We start from the raw sequence: 20,137 nt of genomic DNA, 5'->3' as shown, positions 1-20,137 counted from the left end.
TCATAAGGGTAATATTTAATTTTAGTGTGAGATTGTGAGACACACAAAGAAATACATAACAATAACATTAGGGCATCAACAATTCAACATATGACCCTAAAAAAAACACAATTCAACATATGTGAAATGAGTATTATCTTCTCTTTTATCAAATATGGTGTCTTCATTACTCGGCTAATTACAGCCTTTAGGGTGTCTTCATTGTAGCATTTAATACCTTAATAGCAATTTATCTCTTCCATACTTGCCTAATTACGACCTTTAGGGTGTCCCCATTGTAGCATTTAGTACATTCATTGTGTTGGGTATGAGGAGTCGATTTTGATAATTTGAATCGTCATTGCGTTACAAGTTGAATTTGTAAGATTGAGTGATAGTCAACTAAAATTCTAGCATTTTTAATAAGAAAATGATACTCCGACCATAGATATTAGACACAATTGGTTCAATCAAAATTGATATATTTGATATAAAGTGAACCAAATTTATCAACGGACCAAGGAACATTTGTAAGATTGGCCGCTCTAGGCGCGGTCTCCTCAACGGTTTACTTGCCATAGTGACCAAGGGACTTGGGGACCGTATCAACCGTCCTGGATGAAGCCTGTGCGTGCTTCCAAGCGGGGGAAGAGTTGGAAAACCCGGAAGCCGGCTCAATAAACTTGATGGATTTAGACGTGAGTCAAGGTTACTCGACGAAGATGACCACGAGAACGAGCCCCTACCTTTGGGAGCCGGAGGAAGTAAGAGACAAAATTCAAACAGGAGTACCTTTCACATTGTTTTTAATGCTCTTTGTCCTTAAGATTTTGTTTTTACAATATTTCTTTAGAATGATAGAATCAACACACTTAAGCAAGTTTAATTAAAAACTTTGTGATCAGTAATTTCTTCACGACCATCTTATTATCATCAGAATTAGGACTTTATCAGTGGTATAGTTTCAACAATTAGTGTCCACCTCATTTCCTCTTCTTGAACAAAAATAATTCCCCTCTCCTTAATTTCATCACGAAAAGAAAGGCACACATATAAAAAATAACACATTTCCTTCAACCGTTGTTGTCACTTTGCTAGAGATCGTGTATTTTGAAGACTCTCAAAAAGAACCGTTGTTATATATTTTTTTTTTGTCTAAACGAGCATTAAGCAAAAAACATGACAAATATTAATTAAAACAAAAACAATTTGGAATTTGGAGATGCAGGGGATCGAACCCTGTACCTCTCGCATGCAAAGCGAGCGCTCTACCATTTGAGCTACATCCCCATGTTGTTTTCAAGTCAATCATATTAAAATTCAAATTAAATGTGACACATAATCGTAGTTGTACACTTTTATTCAATGAGTCATTTCTTTTTACTCCTACCATAACTAAATTTCCAGCCACTAGGTGAGACACCCCACCAGTGAAGCGTTGTGGGATATTCAAAAAATGGCAGTACATGAATTTAAGTTGCCAGGTTTAAGCCAGCAATATTTACTCTTTTGTGGTGAGACCCCATTAGCTATGAGTTCTGTACTTCTGACTCATTTTTATTTATTTTTAGAGCAAAATTCAGAACTAACAGAAAGGCAAATTAAATTTTCCTGCCTATGGTTGTTTATGAGAATTTATTACTGCTAAAGAAAGCAACAGAGAACCGGTGATGAACAATTACTCACTTCTGCTTGTGGTTGCTTTGTATCCACAAAAGAAGGGATCTATTTGTGTGTGAAAGGACTGAATTTGACATTGAGTTGATAGAGAGCATTAGATTGTGTGTATCAAGTGACAGAGCCACCACTAGATTGTGTGCATCCATTGAGAGTCTTTTTCGTTTGTAGATTAGATGAGTAAATATTGATTTAGCAGTTTGTAAGAGATAATAACATCATACTCTTAGCATATTATTATTAAGTATCTTCAGTATCCTTCCAAAAAGAAAAGCATCTTCAATAATAAGCTTTTATAGTAAGAATTAAAGTATCAAATGTATTAAAAATTGAAGTATTTGACTTTTTTAATGAATAATTTTCTAATGTGAAATCCTTAAAAAATGTTCAAGGACACTCATTAGTAAGAACCTTGTTAAGATTAAACTATAAGCTAGTTTATACTTTTTTTTTTGAAGCAAAGCTAGTTTATACTTTTTTTTTGAAGCAAAGCTAGTTTATACTTATTTTAATAAAAAATTTGTTTCAGAATAAATTTGATTTACATTTTTCGGTGTAGATTATTTTTTTCTTCACAATTAAGTCCTCTAATAATTTGTGTGTATATTACTTCAAAATATTATACTCAATTTGTATTTATGATGGTGAGAAAATACATCAATATTTGGATAACGTTAGTTTGATAAATGCATAATGTCTTTTTACAATATCATTGCATTTTTTTTTTAATTTGTGTAAAAAAAACCTTAAACGACATCTATTCTCTAATTATAAAATTTAATGTCTACCAAAAATACAATCTTACCCCTTCTTAATTTTTTGACACGTCATCAAAATTATATCCTTTTATGTCTTTTGCTTCAATCTCCCTCTATTTTTTCTTTTATAAACAAACTAAAACAAACTCACTCGATAAAACACACTAACTTAATCTTTTTTTAAATAACAAAAAAATTTAATCTTTTATTTCCTAATTATCTATTCTCTAATTATGAAACTTAATGTGTACCAAAAATACAATCTTACCTCTTCTTGTTTTTTTTGACAGTCAAAAAACTTCATTCACTCAAAGGCAAAAAATAATACAATCGATTAAGAGTTGGGACATTTCCCACACCCATAAATTGATATTAGACCTAACAATCAAGATAGTAGGATACATCCTAACGATACATCTATAAGGTTCAGAAAACAAAAGGGTAACAATACTCCAAAAACAATACCCTAACAACCAGACTAATTCCTTCCACCTATGGTCCAAGATCATCAAACTTTTGAGATCCATAGTTTTTGATGTCATCCAACTCCGGAAAAAAGATTGTGCTGTTGTTCGCGCATATTGACTATAATTGGTCTCTGTGATAACCACTACAACTATACGTTGAAAAGTCTTATGTGAGGCTGAGAGGATGTTGAGTTTGCTGATTGTCGCCATGAATTCCTTACTCATAACAAAGTACCGATAAGACGAATCCTTCACTAGCATTTCAACAAACACATGGCATGCAAATTTGAAATAAACCAACAATAACAAAAAGCAAACAGAACAGTAAATAAAATAACAGAGAATCAAATACATGGAGTCAAACCACACTCTTAAACGGGAAGATAGCAGAGAAACCCAAATAAAACTTTTCCATGGTGGCTTTCGAGGGGGCCGTATCGGGATCAGATCACTGGTTAATTTATGACTTAGGGGCGGTTTAGGAAGTGGCCGGACAGCTAGCGATGAAATTGATACCCATCCTGTAGCTTGATATATGCTTGTTGAAAGGACTTTATGGGACTTGTTCCAACAGAAGTGATGAAATACAATGACAGAAGGGTAAAGGGTCGTGGTGGTTTTCTGTGAAAAGTTAAAGAGGAGTTTTGCCATGAAAAAGGTAGAAAAGGGACGGAAAACTTCTCACAGAGGAGAGACAAAATATAACTTCCCACAAGGAGAGACTTAAACAATAAACATCTCACAAGGAGAGAATAAGAGATGATACTTCTCACAAGGAGAGATTAAACAAAGACACTGACTTGGAGCAGCTAAATCATCAGTTGAAATTGATTTATGAGTTGTGTTGTTGAATCGATTTGATTATGGAGGAATCGCGATATGGTTCTTAGAATTGAATACAAAGAAATCACTTTTATTTTAAATTGTAACAAAACAGGTTCGGAATTGTTCTTTTTAAAGATGTATTTTTTTTTTGGTACAAAAGAGGGCCAAAGGCCCTAAAGAGGTGGTTTTTATTATGATAAAAATATCTATAAATTATTGAATGACATTTTTTTATTTCGTAACAAATTTTTCATATATTTAATTTACATTTACTAAAAATAAACTATACGACGCACATGTGATTTTATCTCATCGTCTGTTTCTAATAAAAAACATTAATAAATACATTTCACTTATGAATAATATAAAAAATATAGGAGAAACATTTTAGACCGATACTTAAAAAAACACGGAAGAAAGAGTAAATAAAAAAGAAAAAAACACAAGACTTTTTTTGACAAAAAAAAAGGACTATTTCTCACTGATACATGTTTTTACATATAAATTTATTCAAGTATAACCAATTGAATGAGCACAAATAACAAAACTTTGAGAGATTTAAAAAATCTTTCTCATTTATAAATTATACACGGGGTTAGTATTTATTATGAGAAATACAACTAGTTTACATAAAATTACACATATTTAAGATTACTTCTTTTGTATAAATGATTTTCATACATTTTTTGGTTTATCTTAATATCATATTATAAAATTATTATTTTTAATCGTTATTCATTATTAATCATTATATCCTTTCAAAGAATGACTATATAAAAAAAACACAAGACAAACGTTACTCTCTAATTAATTAGACACTAACTAATATTGTTGTAAAAATCATACAAGAGACAGCAATCAGTCACATATTTATTAGTTAAATTGATTTTTTTTTTTATGTATTGTATCTAGGCAAGACAACAAAACCCATACCCGCGAGTACCCATCCAAACCGAACTCAATTTGATGGATTTTTCTCCTCTTTGACTCGGTTTGGGTTTTCCTCAATTTTAAAACACGGGTACGGGATGAGTAACGGGGAAATAGGTATACCCACCCTAAACTCATACTCAAACTCGTCCCAAATGTAGAAAAACATTTTATTGCCCCCTTTTATATAAAAAGAAACCCAAACCATAAATCATTTCAGTCACATTATCAGAGTCTCAGTCTATCAAATGATACTCATTTCTCAGAGTTCTCTCTATTCTCCATCACCATAGCCATGATCTATCGTCGTCATTTCTTTGCAGGATAATGCATTGCAACATTGCGTCTGAGGCAGAAAAATACTTCTATTTTATTAAAAAAAAAATTATCCATTGCAGGGATGGGGCTGGGATACCCGAACCCGTCAGAGACGGGGATGAGATTTGATTTCTTATCCCCGTTGAGTATGGGTAGGATAGCGGGTAAGTATATGGTAGTAGGGTATGGGGACGGGGAAGGTAAAACCTATCCCCACCCACCTCATTGTAATGCCTAATTGTATCTTCTAAATAATAGTGGGAGTAATTATAATATACCAATTATAATTTGATATAAGAATCATGCACGGTATACATATTCATTGTTTATAAATTCATATAAAAATAAAAAAATGCTAAAAAAATTACAAATATTTTTCAATGATATATAAACATCACGGGGTTTATTAACATCTATGTTATCATTATTGTGATTTTATTATTTATAATATTTTCACATATTTTTAGTCCACCACTTTATATTATTTAATACCTCCGTCCCGGAATAACTGACCCATTTTCTAAAAAAAAGTGTTCCAAAATAACTGACCCATTTCAATTTTCAATACAACTTTCATCATTCCCAATACAATATAACACTAAATAATACTACTTTTATCATTCCCAATACAATATATTTCATTTTTCCCTTTATTTATACATTTTTCTTAATATGTGTGAAAAACAAAATTGTGTCAATTAAATTGGGACGGAGGTAGTAACAACTATTTCAATGTTTTTATTATTATCTTCATCTTTATCAATAAATTTTTTTTTTATTTCTCAATGTAAATAATACTCCCTCCGGTCCTTATTATAAGAAACAATTAATTTTTTAGGTTCATTGTATAAGTGATGTATCTAGTCTATATTTACAATAAGATATATTAATTATTCTATGAACCTAAAAAGTCAACTTTTTTTTATAATAAGGACCGGAGGGAGTATTGTTTGTACCAAAAAAATAATATTGTAAATGCGTTTTAATGCATAAATCGCAATTTAAGGATTAGCCCGTGCGGAGCACGGGCCCGTGCTTAGCACGGGTCTGTTGCTAGTTTATTTTAAAATGAAGTGAATAGTTAATATGTTACTCATATGTTTTTTTAGTCAACATACACACGTGTGTATATTGTCAAGAAACCTTAAAATTGATCAATATGTGTTTTGACAAATAGTTAATATTGGTCAATCTATTTACTCGTATATTACTCATACATACACCTTAAAATAGTCAATATTGGTCAATCTATTTACTCGTATGTTACTCATATACACACACATGTCAAAATAAATTATAATTTTTTTGGTCAATCATATATATGTTCTCTTTAATGAAGGGCATCCAATATACGTAAAAAAAATTAATAAAGGTATCCAATCCCTCAATATACACACACGTATACATCCAAAATACTGCTAAATCTTTGCTAGTGTCTTTGGAAGAATGTAAATAAAATATTTTTATAAGCGCTCTTGAATTCAAAAGTTTTTCCTAACACTGCCAAATCGAACATAATTTTCTCTATGGAAAATGTTACGATGCACGACAAATTCTATCGTTAAATTTACATAAATCAGTATACAGTTGTCATTTGATTTTTTTATGTTAATTCTAATTTGAGTCAAAGTGACCAATCACGCCTCTGCTAAATTTTGCTTATGAAGAAGTGCAAAAACACATTTCCATGTGTGTTTCTCCAAATCATGTATGTCTTTGTTTCACCTCACCATTGACATATGGAACGGTGTATATCCTTATATGTGTATGATATCTCTTTAGTGACATTGATTTTTTTTTTTTGGTTACATTTTTACTATATGCTATATATATAAAAACACAAAAGCACCAATAAGCTAACAATAAAGCCTATTACTAAAGTAAATTGCATAGTTTAACAAGTCGTGCGACTTCGTGCCTTGAAGCTCTCGTGCCATTTGGCATCACTCTTTCTCGGTTATAAATTAAGTTTGTAGCATCCCAATTTTAGGAGCATTACTTAAGGTGAAATTCTGATCTCAAAATTCAAAATAAACATATTAATCATATTGGGGTAATTTACTTTTAACCGTATTTAGGTCCTATATATATTTATTAGTTTTTCTTTTGGTGGGCTATTTGTGGCTTCATTGTATTGGGTTATAGTATACGCAGTATGAACCGTATATTACATATATTGCTTGTAAAATTAAAACTATAATTCATGACAGAAATAAATGGAATCATAGCTCCTCTATAGTTTTTTTTTTTTTTGAGAGAATAGCTCCTCTATAGTTGCAGAGGTATGCATCATTGATCAAACTGTGTGAACAAAGATCGATCGTGTCCATTGGTTTCACTTTCGTTGCTTTAATCTTCTATTGTTGGTTGATGTTCTAACAATTGATATCAGATCCCTCGTTAGGCTTGGTAGGGGAGCAAGAGTCGGATCCAAATGTGGATCAGGCTAGTGGTTTGAGGAATTCGCACTTGCCGGGGGAGAGTGTTTGAATACAAGTATTTGTAGTCAAGTCCCGCATCACTAAAAATGGAGGAAATGTTGGATGTATAAAAGAAAATACTTATATACCTAATGTCTTAAGATTTTATGTAAAGATGTATCAAAATCTTTTAGATGTTATGGACGTTTAACTCATTACTGATCTCGATGCTACCTAATCTATCCAATAGTACCCATTATTCAATTAGCCATAATGGAGATAAACGTACATAATACTAAAAATTTCAAATTTAAAAGACTAATTCCACAGGAAAAAATTAGTGACAATATTTTTTTTTGACAGAATAGTGACAAATTAAAATCACATATTAACTTGTAGTATATCATTTGAATGAAAAAAAGTACGAAAGGTAGTTGAGTGTCCTAATAGCTAATGACCCATATTTCTCATAATAATGATACATTATTATATTACCTTAATTTGCCTAAGGATCATACTAGGATGTAGACATATATCTTAGGTATTTATATTTGTTGTGCACACACAAAACAAGACCAACCAAAGGAAGCCACTTAGAGGTTGCAAATCAGCTTCTTCGGTGAGTGAGTGAGTGCTCTTCTGTCACTGTATACCCACCAATGGCAACTCTTGGTGCTGTCAAATTCCTTCTCTGTCTCCTTATGATATGGCTCATCAACTTTCTACCTCTATGCCAAGGTTTTTTCCTCCCTCTAACTATATTTGATGTATTATTAATCCATGTCTCACATTATTAAGGTTTTTTGACTGTGTAATGTATCTGTATGAGATCCTTGTTCTTTGAAGTAGGTTTTGGAACTTGAAAATGTAATACATGTGACACAAATCTTTGGAGTTCCAGTTCAAGAACAACATGAAAAAGACAAGAATCATGATTAAATCAATGATTAACTCTAAGACAGAAAATCAATTTGCTAGTTTTAGAAATAGAGTCATTTTCCATATGATGATATGTGTATGTCAACTAAAAAAGGAAATAGTTTCTCTTTTTTAAAATAAAAAAATCAGGAAATTAAAGAAAATTCATTATTAATAACGGCGACGATTTTGAAACTCGTCTTAGTCAAACTTTTATCATTGAGCTAGTTTCTCTTCTTAACTCATACGAGTATTTCCTTTTTTTTGTTTGTTTAGGTAAACAAATTTTGTTGTTCTCTAACTCTAGGGTTAAAATAAGACTCAAATTTAACTACAAGATTTGATTGCAGGTAAACAAAACTTGAACAATGGATACAAGTACCCTTTCATAAGAAAAGCAAGTTCATTCTCATCTCCACCATCAATTTCAACCACCAACACAAATGATGGTTATGACTACATAATAGTAGGTGGTGGAACAGCAGGGTGCCCTTTAGCTGCAACCCTCTCACAAAACTTCAATGTTTTGTTGCTTGAAAGAGGAGGAGTACCTTTCACAAACCCCAATGTGTCATTTCTAGACAACTTTCACATTACTTTGGCAGATATTTCACCAACTTCAGCTTCACAGTTCTTCTTGTCAACAGATGGAGTGTTCAATGCAAGAGCAAGGGTTTTGGGTGGTGGTAGCTCCATCAATGCTGGCTTCTACACTAGAGCAAGCTCAAGGTATAATTAAGCTTTAAACTAAATGATATCATGACATATATCATTACTCTTACTATTAAAAAGATTTAATTAGTGACTAAAATTTAGAAGAAAAAGAATATGAAATTTTCTTTAACCGCATCACTAAATTTAACTTGAACGATCGATGAATTTTTAGCCAATAAACTACTTAAAAAAAAAGTTGGTCTAAATTTTTCAACAAATTTAAATTGAAAACATGTCCTATTATAAACGTATTTGTCTCCTTTCAACCATCAAGTATCGAGCACTGACATTTTATAATCTTTTTTTTTTAATAATACATTTTATAATCTTATGCGTGCTTATTTGCGGACATCATTTTACTCAAAATCTCAAATATATTGTCGTAAAGAGTTATTATTATGACATTTTGTGTTTTCTGCTTATTGTGACGTTTTGTTTTTGGTAGAGTTATTGCTACACACTGTACCAAAAAAAAAAAAGAGTTATTGCTACACTGATTTTCTCTCGTATCATTAATATTATCATTGGGTTTTTGTTGTTGAAACTTGAAAGTGTTTCTATTTTTGGTCGGGTGGGTCTAGAAAAAAAATGTTGGTAGATTCTTACATGATAAATCAATATTCTAATTTTAGTTAAGAGACGTGTTTATATTTAATGTTTGATGATGTTTCGAATAGGATTATCTCTAAAAAAATTATAAAAAAAATAATTTTGTAAAACTACGTCTAATGCAATGCACATAGTGGGTGAGCTTGGAAACAGAAAGACATGGCCGTATCTGAGTCAGGATGAAGAGGGCAGCCGTCCTGGGCCTCAAAAAATAAGTCTAAAATTTGGGCCCAAAATATAAAATTAGGGGTCCATTAAGTAAAAAAATTGTTAAAGACTTAGTTCTTGTTTGTTTAGAATTTATCACGTGATGTTACTAAAAGGAGTTAAAGACAAAGTTGCAACAGTATCTAAAAGAAAGAAGAGAAAGGGTTTTAACGACAGCTTCATCTGCAAACGAGATGCATGTGCTATTATTTGATTCGCTTTGTTTCCTTATTTTATCGTATAATGTTGTCGTAAAAACATGTATCTGGCAGTGATAAAAGGAAGAAAAAAAATGAGCAACAAAATCACAAAAGGGAAAAATAAATAAGTTTGTTTGTAAACAAGTAGAAGAGTACTCTTCGAATAATGATGGGTTTGCCGAATGCTAAACAATCTAATAAAAATTTGAATGTTGACAATCCCATAAATGACAATGAAGATGTTCTTGTTGCATCAAATGTTGATGTAGGCATCGATGACTACTTCATCCCTCCTTTAAATATCTATATCTATAATCCTAGAAATTGAGGTATTCTTAATGCTAAAACTATATACATTTTAATTGAAAAATGATATATTAGAGAATTGAATTTCACATTTCGTAACATAATAAAAACTATCATATTCAAGAAAATTATATTCACACTTTAGAAATTAATTTTTTTTATATACTTATTCGTTAGGGTCTAAATTATATGTTTGCTCTAGGCCATTCGAATTTCAAAAACGGCTTTAGAAGACAGCTAACAAGTTTTTATGGCACCTTGTTACTCATGTGATTCGTGAAGGACATACATTCAAACAGGACAGCACTTGTGTGACATTATGTCACGGTGACATTAAATCTGGACCACACAACACACATTGTCACACAACATCTGGACCACACAACACATACAACACATCTAGGCCACACAACCCAACACCTTTGTGTGGCCCAAATTTAATGTCACCCTGACATAATGTCACACAAGTCTTGTCCCATTCAAACATACTTAAGGTGAAGTAGTTGTTGTCAGGGGCCCTATCAAATTTTATATCGATATACCTTACCTTTTATTTATGACTGCGTCTATTTTTATAAAGTTCTCACTTAATCAATTAAATGTTACTCGTGGTCCTTCTTGACCCTACCCAATTTATGTCGTGGAAGTAAATTAGGTGCAAGTGTCGTATGTAGGACCCATTTGTTTAACTTAGGGCTTACAAAGGTGATGTGTTATTGAGTTTATTTATAGAAGCAATGTGTTTTATTCATTAAAAAAAGAAAAACAAATGCGTTTTACCCATAACTAGAACATATTTTATCACTTTATTACATAATAATATTTTTTTTTTGACAAATAATAATATTATTTCTTAAATTTTGTTCACTATGCGACAATCAACCTAAATATATAACCACCCTAAAAAAACCTAACATATATAATTAAACATTGATGTAAATCTTATTGAGCAAACCACTATAATGGTCTTAATTTATAGGATGCTTTTAATATAGTTTCCGACAATATAAGCCACTAGAATTGGTTTAGTGGCGAGAGATTTGGGTAGTATTTATGAGATCGTAAGTTCAAACATCATTGTCTCTATTGTAACAAAAAAAAAGTCTCCGACAATATGAAATTTTCAATTTGGTCCTCAACTCTCTAAAACATTGCTCAATTCTGTCATTTTGTGAATATGTATTACTAAATGTTGATGGTGATGACATATCTGTTACGTGTAATGTCGACAACGAAAATGATCCCCGATTTTGTAAGATGCTTGTAATTTGATGGCTCAATATGAACATTTTAATTTAGTCCCCAAATACTTTATAATATTTTCTCAAATCAACCATTATAAGTCGTGAATGGTGATGATATGTCTGTTAAGTGTACTATTGACACTCCTTGTCACGAAACATAAGTCATATGAGAAATTCATATGTGCAAAGCATGAATATAACTCATTTATTATATTTTTTTTTCCATAACATTTGTTTTCCATATAAAATGCAGATTTATACAGAAGATGGGGTGGGATACAAAGCTAGTAAATAAGTCATATCCTTGGGTTGAGAAGCAGATTGTTCATCGTCCAACATTTTCACATTGGCAGAGAGCATTTAGGGATGGTCTTCTAGATGCTGGTGTGTCTCCTTTTAATGGATTCACCTATGAACACAAGTATGGAACCAAAGTTGGTGGAACCATTTTTGACAGATTTGGTCGCCGCCACACTGCTGCTGAATTGCTTTCTTCTGGAAATCCTAACAAACTCACTGTTTTGATCTATGCCACTGTCCAAAAAATTGTATTTGATACAACAGGTAGACACATATATAACATATCTTAGAATTTGGATTAAAAATAACTCAATCCTAAAAAAAAAGAAAATCGGTCCATTCACGCCTTAGAATAGACATCTAAAGCGTGATTTAGGTGGTCTAACTCAACTCTACAAATCCGCATTATAAATTGTACTTATTCGAAAATTAAGCAGTTCATGCATTTAAAAATATGGTGTACAATCACATGATGCCTGAAAATGAGTAATGCTAAATATTGTTGCAGGAAAAAGACCAAAAGCAATGGGGGTAATTTTCAAGGATGAAAATGGGAAACAGCATAAGGCAATACTAGGAAATGATAGGCAGAGTGAAGTGATTGTGTCAAGTGGGGCAATTGGAACTCCTCAAATGCTATTACTCAGTGGAATTGGCCCAAAAGCAGAACTTGAGAACTTGAAAATTCCTGTGGTACTTGACAACAGATTTGTTGGGAAGGGTATGGCTGATAATCCAATGAACACAATTTTTGTTCCTCTTAAGAAATCAGTAAAGCAGTCACTGATAGAAACAGTTGGTATTACCAATAAGGGTGTGTATATTGAAGCTAGCTGTGGATTTGGACAGACCAATGACAGCATTCATTGCCACCATGGTTTGCTATCAGCCGAGGTATGTCTTCATTCAAAAATGTCATTAAATTTCGACTACAAATTAGACGGTTAACATAGTTCAAATATGCAGCTAATCAAGTTTAGTAGATGGTTAATGAATATTACAAGATGTCGCAACTCATTAACCATTTACCGAACACAATTAACCGTGATGTTGGAAGTCATTATCCATTTACTGAGCACAATCTACAAGGAGTCAGATTTAAACTCGTTTAACATTGAATAGTAAAATAGAAACTAACAAGTAAGTAATTTTTCATTTCATGATAAACCAGATTGGGCAGCTCTCAACAATCCCACCTAAACAAAGATCAGCAGAATCCATTAAAGCTTTTGTGAAGAACAAAAAAGACATTCCAATAGAAGCATTTAAGGGAGGATTCATCTTATCAAAAGTTGCTAATCCATGGTCAACAGGTGATCTCAAATTGATCAACACAAATGTGGATGACAACCCTGCTGTTACCTTCAACTACTTCAGTCACCCTTACGATCTTCATCGCTGCGTCGAAGGAATCCGGCTAGCAACAAAGGTTGTCCAGTCACAGCACTTCACAAATCTCACTTTGTGTGAAAGACAAACTACAGAACAACTTCTTAACAACACTGTGAAGGCTAATATCAACCTTATACCAAAGCATGTCAATGATACAGAATCACTAGAACAGTTTTGTAGAGACACTGTGATCACTATTTGGCACTATCATGGTGGATGCCATGTAGGGAAGGTTATCGACTCGGATCATAAAGTTCTTGGTGTTAACAGACTTCGTGTCATAGATGGATCAACATTTACCGAGTCACCGGGAACAAATCCTCAAGCTACTGTCATGATGATGGGCAGGTATGTATAGGGCTTACCGATGACTCCGTTTCATGAACAGTTTAACGAAATAAGCTGAAAACAGTTTATAAACATGTCATAATCTATTTTGATAAGCTCTTTCAAACACATATGCAAGTGTTTATGTCATTAGTTAAGAATATATAATCCAATCTCCTGTGCAAGCCTTGTAAATAAATAATAATGTTTGCCTTTGACATGCTAATAATATATTTATGTTTGTCACAGGTACATGGGAGTGAAGATTTTAAGAGATAGGTTGGGAAAATTTGCTGGTGTTTGAAGACAAGTAAGTAGTGTGATAGTTGAGGATCTTCTCAAGAAAAATGAAAAGAACAAAAAAAAATGTTGCTAGAAGACTAGAGCATTATTTGTTTAAGTTAAGTTAGTGCATCTTGTTTTTTGTTAATTGTTAAAATGAAGTGTGAGTGAAGAGTGATTATTGAACAATGATTCAAGTTTTGGTTTTTAGAAGTAAAAAATGTAACTCTTCATGGACGTGCATATGCCTAAACTTTGACTCATCTATTTGTAGTAGTTTGTTTTGTAGTCCTCACAGTTATTGTTTAATTATTAGTATCATTTTATCATATTAGGAAAAAAATTGCAAGTGTGTGTGTGACAACCAGTTTTAACATGTGTAAGTGCATAATATATAGTAGTAGATGTGTTAGTCTTGCCTTCCTCTTAATTTCACTTTAGAATTTTTTGATTGCATTATTGATTTTCAATATGTGCATCTAGGAGTCTCCGCTGGGGTCTACTTAGTATACTAAAGACCAAAATAAGATCAATAGTGAATTGCCACCGACTAGCCCACGATATAATCTACAACAAAAATTCAATGACAATTGTTGTTCTGACGTTCAATGTGTCTTAAAAACATAAGTAAATGATCAAAAAACCCAGCGGCAATTAATTGTTGCCGGTTTTTCTAGTTATAAGCCAGCAGTAATTAACTACCGCTAGGAGTATTTTAGTATTTTACTTGTGTTTTTAGGAAGTATTGAAAGTCAGAAAAGCAATTGTCAAATTCAATTAAGTAATTCAAAATAAGATCAGTAGTGAATGGACGGTCCAAGATAACAACGTCAAAAACTTGATGGTGATTTCAACAAGTATACTAAATCGTTGCGAGTAATTAAAACGGTAAGAATACCAAGTATTGGTCTCAAGAAGTGCATGCTACTATTGCTCAAAAAAAAAAAAGTGCATGCTACTATTGATTTCTATTTTAGATCACTATATTGGACCAAAGGTTCTAATTTGGTTTGATTTTTGCTAAATAAGATAGTAATAATAACTTTGGAAATTAATCTATGAGGGAAGTGTGAGGGATGAGTATTTCTTAGATTCTAACCTTGAACTATTAATCCGATGTTACACACTGAACTCGTTCACCACATTATTTACAAATTTTTTAGAGTGTTTGATCCTAATTTTTTAGCAATTGAATCTTTAATCTATTTTTCGCAATTGAATCTTTAATCTAAAGATAACCCTTAATCTCTTAGCCTTAGTATACTTAAAAGATACAACATACTCCCTCCGTTCCATAATACTTGACACAGTTGACTCTATTACGCATACCAATGCATAATTTTGAGCTTAAATATCTTGAATAATATGTTAGAAAAAATTATGAAAATTTGATATTTTGAAAATTCTCATCGAGACGAATCTAACGACATCTTATATGATATTATTTATCTTTGTATATTAGTAGAAAAATATGGTCAAAGTAATATAGGTCAAAATTACAAATTTTCAAATAGGTCATCTATTGCGGGATGAAGGGAGTAAGATAATGGAATGCTCGAGTTTCTCATTCACCTGAATATAATATATACAACTAACGTTTGGTCAACTATCTAATTACGGTACATAAGAAACTAATTATAGCCAATTATGATAAAATATTCTATTCTATCACCTACTATCATATCTGGTTCTTGTTCGGATCATGTGCTTTTTAGCCTGGCCGAGTACCAAATGAGATGACTCCAATATGGGAAGATGAGCCAATCGGAGTAAGGATGGCGTTAAGATTGTTAGTTTTCTCTTTGCTCCATAAAAATTCTATGACTGTCCAACCAAAGTTAAGACCCTCTCTATTTATTATTCTTTCCATTTCATCCATTTGGAGAGATATAGACACACAAAAATTTCGAAAAACTAAAAAGTAATTAATGATGGTGGGACCCACCTAATAGTAGGACTCACTTTCTATTTTATGTGTCCATCTCTCTCCAAATTGCATACTCCATTTATTATACTAAATGGAGAGGATCTTTACCCGTCCAACAACTAGATTAAAATTGACAAACTTGAAGACAGAGCTGGTCCTAAGATTTTTTGTGTCCGGGGCGAAAGAAAAAAATTGTGCCCTTTTAATTATTCTAATATTTTTCTTCTATTTTTTGTTCCGCAAGATTCATTTATAATCAATGTTGTCTAAGTTCTCTAAAAAGATATATTCAATAGCATTAATCAAAACAAATTAAAAAGAAATATATCTATATTGTACTGACTATCAAGTAAAAATAGTAATTTTGGTGCTAGGGGTGGGAATAGGCTAGGCCGAGCTAGGCTTTGCAAGGCCTGAGCCTGACCTGCCAAATTTTTTGAAGGCCTAAGCCTGGCATGTGGCCTGTCATAGGCTTACTTTTTAGGTCTGAGTCTGGCCTTCTGAAAGCCTGATACAGTCTGCTAGCCTGTTTAAATGCCTATTTCATATGAACATCTTTAAATAAGCAATGCGATCTAAGTTTAAATAGACTGGCGAACTAATATATCAATTAGATTAAATTCTCTTTTGATAACCAACATGAGTTTTTAGGGAATTTGACTATATATTGTATCATATTTCAATTCTAGTTTACAATAATACATTTAAATATACAAAAAATTAATGTATATTATTCATTTAAATTACTGAAAAAGTTAACAATTTTTTATTTTAATTCAAAGTATAAAATATAATATAATAATAAATAATATTATTCATATTTACTTAAACAGGTCAGCCTAATAGGCCTAAGAGTCTTTTTGAATGATCTGTGGCCATGCCTTTTAAGCTAAATAGGCTTCTAAAAAAGCCTAGGCCTTCTCTGTTTAAGAAAAAAGTATGGTCTGGCCTGTCGTAGGCTAGGTCGTAGGCCCCTGTAGGCCAGCCTAACCTATTCCCATCCCTATTTGGTGCCCTTAAAAAAATGGTGCCCTGGCTGCCGTCCCTCCCGCCCGCCTTCGGGGCCACCCCTGCTTGAAGAGAATTGGAGCAACAAGATAAAGACTAAAAAATAAAGAAATTTTGTTTAACGGTGATGGTTATCATTTATGATAATTCTGGCCAACTGAGTCATCGTTTCTATATGGGGATGGAGCATCATCAATGTTCAAAGCAAGATCTTCATCATTGTACGAAGCAATGAAGCATCAACGTAAACCCATTTCAAGGATTTGAGTTGAGGAACAATTTTTTTTTTGAACAAGCTTGAGGAACAAATTAAAATATATAAAGTTTTTTCAAATAAAATAAAGCAGCATGCAATTGTGTGAATTTGAAAAAGATGTTGAAGAAGAGCTCACAAAGGGGCTAATTTAATTGCTCACTAAAAAAAAGGACAAACTACACGTAACTGTAAGCCATGGTAGGTATACAATCAATTTATATGGTCTGAAAAGTATTTATTAATTAAAAGACGAGGAATTAGCAATTAGTACTGTAAAAAAAGAAAACTAGCAATTAGTTTTTTCTTTTTTTGAGAATAAAGTTATTAGTAGTTGTTGTTGACTATGACGGTGTGAATGATTAATATGCTACTCCTATATGATAATTAGCTGGTCATTGGTGGTTTGCGGAGGAAGTATTAGTCATTTGGTGTTCATAAACATTTGAATAGACCATGTGACACACACATACTTAAAAAAACGTAGAAAGAAAAAATATAAACACGGTGGGCTCAAATGATTCCGACCATAGAAACAAATTATTGAAAAATGTTTTATTTGACACATAGATAGATAGAGATGATCAAATATCAACGTTGTTTTTCATTGTTTGTGTTGGGGGTTTGAGTAAGGAATGATTTGGTAGTTGAACAAGTATGACAGACCATGGGGTCCTGATTAGGAAGTCTGGATAATCGTGGCCGTCCGATATGAATTCATGATAACCACTCAAAGACGGCATCAATAGAATAATTGACTCGATGTAGTCACCGGCACAAGCTTCATAATGAACATAGCATTCATTTGCACAACTTTTCTTCTAGCACGTTGGAGAAGAAGAATAAAGTCCATATATGACAATGACTTTAATTATGCGGTTATAAAAAAATTATTTTGATTAAATTGATTTTGGCTAACTTGAAGCGAAGTAATTAAAAATATGCATGTAAATGTGAATTGAGCATTGGTAATCGAAATGTTTAATTGACCACATAATATGAGAAAATAATGGAGGTGCTAATTAGTCTCGCACCCAAGAATTTCTTTCTGTGTTTTTAGGTAAATTTATTTGTTTGTCGACACTAGAGAAAAGTCAAAGCGAGTTTTTACTTCCTTTTGTTTGTTTCCATTTCCAAACGTTAGAGAAAAGTCAAAGCGCATAAGTTGTTATTCACATGTACTCCCTCCGTCTCAAAATATAAGCAAAAGTCATTTTTTAGGTTCATTCATTGAATGATGTATGTGGTCTATATTATGAACCACATACATCATTAAATGAATGAACCTAAAAAATGAGTTTTGCTTATATTTTGAGACGGAGGGAGTAAGATTACAATCATATAGCTGTACTAACTAGGAATACAAGTATACAACTCATATTCTCTCGCAGGCAGAGGACAATCTTATAATCAAACATTTGTCTTGTCTTTTATTTAGGGGAAATCAGTCACTTTAGTCCTTGAATGGAGAGAGAATTTGTCATTTTAATCCCTGAATGAAGAAAAATTGCAAAACAGTCCCTGCATGGTCAATTTCAGGGACTAAAGTGACTAACGGAATCTACATTCAGGAACTAAATTGACTAACGAAGTTTGCATTCAGGGACTATTTTGCAATTTATCTGCATTCAGGGACTAAAGTGACGAATCCCTTCCGATTCAGAGACTAAAGTGACTAATTCCCCTTTATGTAGTTAAAAACTTCTGTAACGAATAGGTAGTAGTATATAGAAGCTGCCAAAAACACCTTAATTATTGTCAAATAATCACAAGGACAAGAGTGATGCATTTTCGAACATTGAATCTCATGAAATTAGCCACCTTATGTGCTCGATTGCCAAGTCGGTGAGTAGGATATGTTGTTTTCTTTTCATCTTAATTATGTCGTCAAATTCTTATGGTCGAAGTCTGGATGATCAGAATCTAATTATGTCGTTAAATAGTATATAATTTTTTTTAACTTAGTGTGTTGTCCGATTTGAATATTAGCTGAAGAAATGACTGGCGACTCTGAATTGTAACCCCTTTTTCTTCATGCGACTACGTCAAGCAGAGGAGGATCTAGACATTTGATATTGGTGCGGCAAAACTTTCAAAGCAACTATATTGACACTTTAAACAGTATAGCAAAATGGTTTGGGTGAGAGCATTTTAACATGGTGTTACAGGTTCGATTCCCTGCAACTGCAACTCGACAGGAGTTGAACATAGGTCATACAAATCATCCATCAAGCATAAACCGCTAGGCCAAGAGAGAAACATGTGATATGTGAGCGACTTATATTATATATATAATTATTTAAGTCAAGTATATGAAAAAAAAAATGATCTGCCACACCATGTTTCACAGTGGATCCGCCCCTGACGTCAAGGAAGAAACTCCGTCCTTTGGCTATGAGCTCCTCAACTCTTCAAAGAGTATCAAGTGTGGATGTTCGAGTTTTTGTGAGCTACTAAACTAATCAAAGCGTAAGTAAAATGTAAAGAGAAAGATAAAGGTAAATTGTGAGAAAATGAAAATTTTGATTAAATGTGTATATGTAAAATGATATTTACAATTGGAATTTACCTGAAGAGCTAATAACCCTGCTAGCAAGTATCGTGGCCTACAAAATAAAGCATTGACTGTTGTATTCAGATATTATCGCGGCGATAGTATGTGTATTTGTGACCATTACTGATGCATGTGACATCCCGACTAATTCTAATTTTGTATGCCCATAGACCCTTCCATGACACTCTCGTGGGTACGATCATCACATTGAACTAAGAACAACCATATTAGTGATTTGGAAACCACACATTCATCAGAAACCTCAAGACATTAGGCATGACCATTTCATTTATATGATTCTCAACATGTATTTTTTTTTATTCAATGTGAGACTCTAATCACACTTGATACACAAACAATCTCTTCTCAAATGTGAGTCTATCTATTCATTTGAAATTTTTGTGCTCAAACAACTTTTTATCCATATACTCTTGCATAGTTGGCTCACAAAATCAAAGGGTGTTGTTTGACTACTAACGTTAGGAAGACTTCTATTACGATGAACATATCACTGGAGACAAA

At 32.5% G+C, this 20,137-nt stretch overlaps 1 protein-coding gene and 1 non-coding gene across 2 annotated transcripts; one reads left to right on the top strand and one right to left on the bottom strand.

Moving 5' to 3' along the window:
• Window positions 1-1,196: 1,196 nt before the first annotated feature.
• TRNAA-UGC (transfer RNA alanine (anticodon UGC)) lies at window positions 1,197-1,269 on the bottom strand. The gene has a single exon. It is a non-coding gene; the product is annotated as a tRNA-Ala (tRNA).
• Window positions 1,270-7,951: 6,682 nt separating this feature from the next.
• HTH (Glucose-methanol-choline (GMC) oxidoreductase family protein) lies at window positions 7,952-14,168 on the top strand. Its single transcript, XM_085747146.1, has 6 exons — window positions 7,952-8,112; window positions 8,643-9,021; window positions 11,826-12,136; window positions 12,381-12,766; window positions 13,044-13,612; window positions 13,841-14,168. The coding sequence occupies exons 1-6, from the start codon at window positions 8,034-8,036 to the stop codon at window positions 13,893-13,895; spliced, it is 1,779 nt and encodes a 592-aa protein (XP_085603272.1). The 5' UTR covers window positions 7,952-8,033; the 3' UTR covers window positions 13,896-14,168.
• Window positions 14,169-20,137: the final 5,969 nt, after the last annotated feature.

The sequence above is a fragment of the Medicago sativa genome, chromosome 2, assembly GCF_051527215.1.
Source record: "Medicago sativa cultivar Bolivia chromosome 2, Bolivia_mono, whole genome shotgun sequence".
In the NCBI taxonomy this organism is placed as follows: Eukaryota; Viridiplantae; Streptophyta; class Magnoliopsida; order Fabales; family Fabaceae; genus Medicago; species Medicago sativa.
The sequence above is the reverse complement of the archived record's forward strand: the minus strand, read 5'-3'. Positions and strand labels throughout refer to the sequence as shown.

Coding starts and splice junctions, on each gene's coding strand:
- HTH (XM_085747146.1), top strand. CDS start 8,034: ATGGCAACTCTTGGTGCTGTCAAATTCCTTCTCTGTCTCCTTATGATA. Junction 9,022..11,825: donor TACACTAGAGCAAGCTCAAG/GTATAATTAAGC, acceptor TATAAAATGCAG/ATTTATACAGAAGATGGGGT. Junction 12,137..12,380: donor AATTGTATTTGATACAACAG/GTAGACACATAT, acceptor ATATTGTTGCAG/GAAAAAGACCAAAAGCAATG.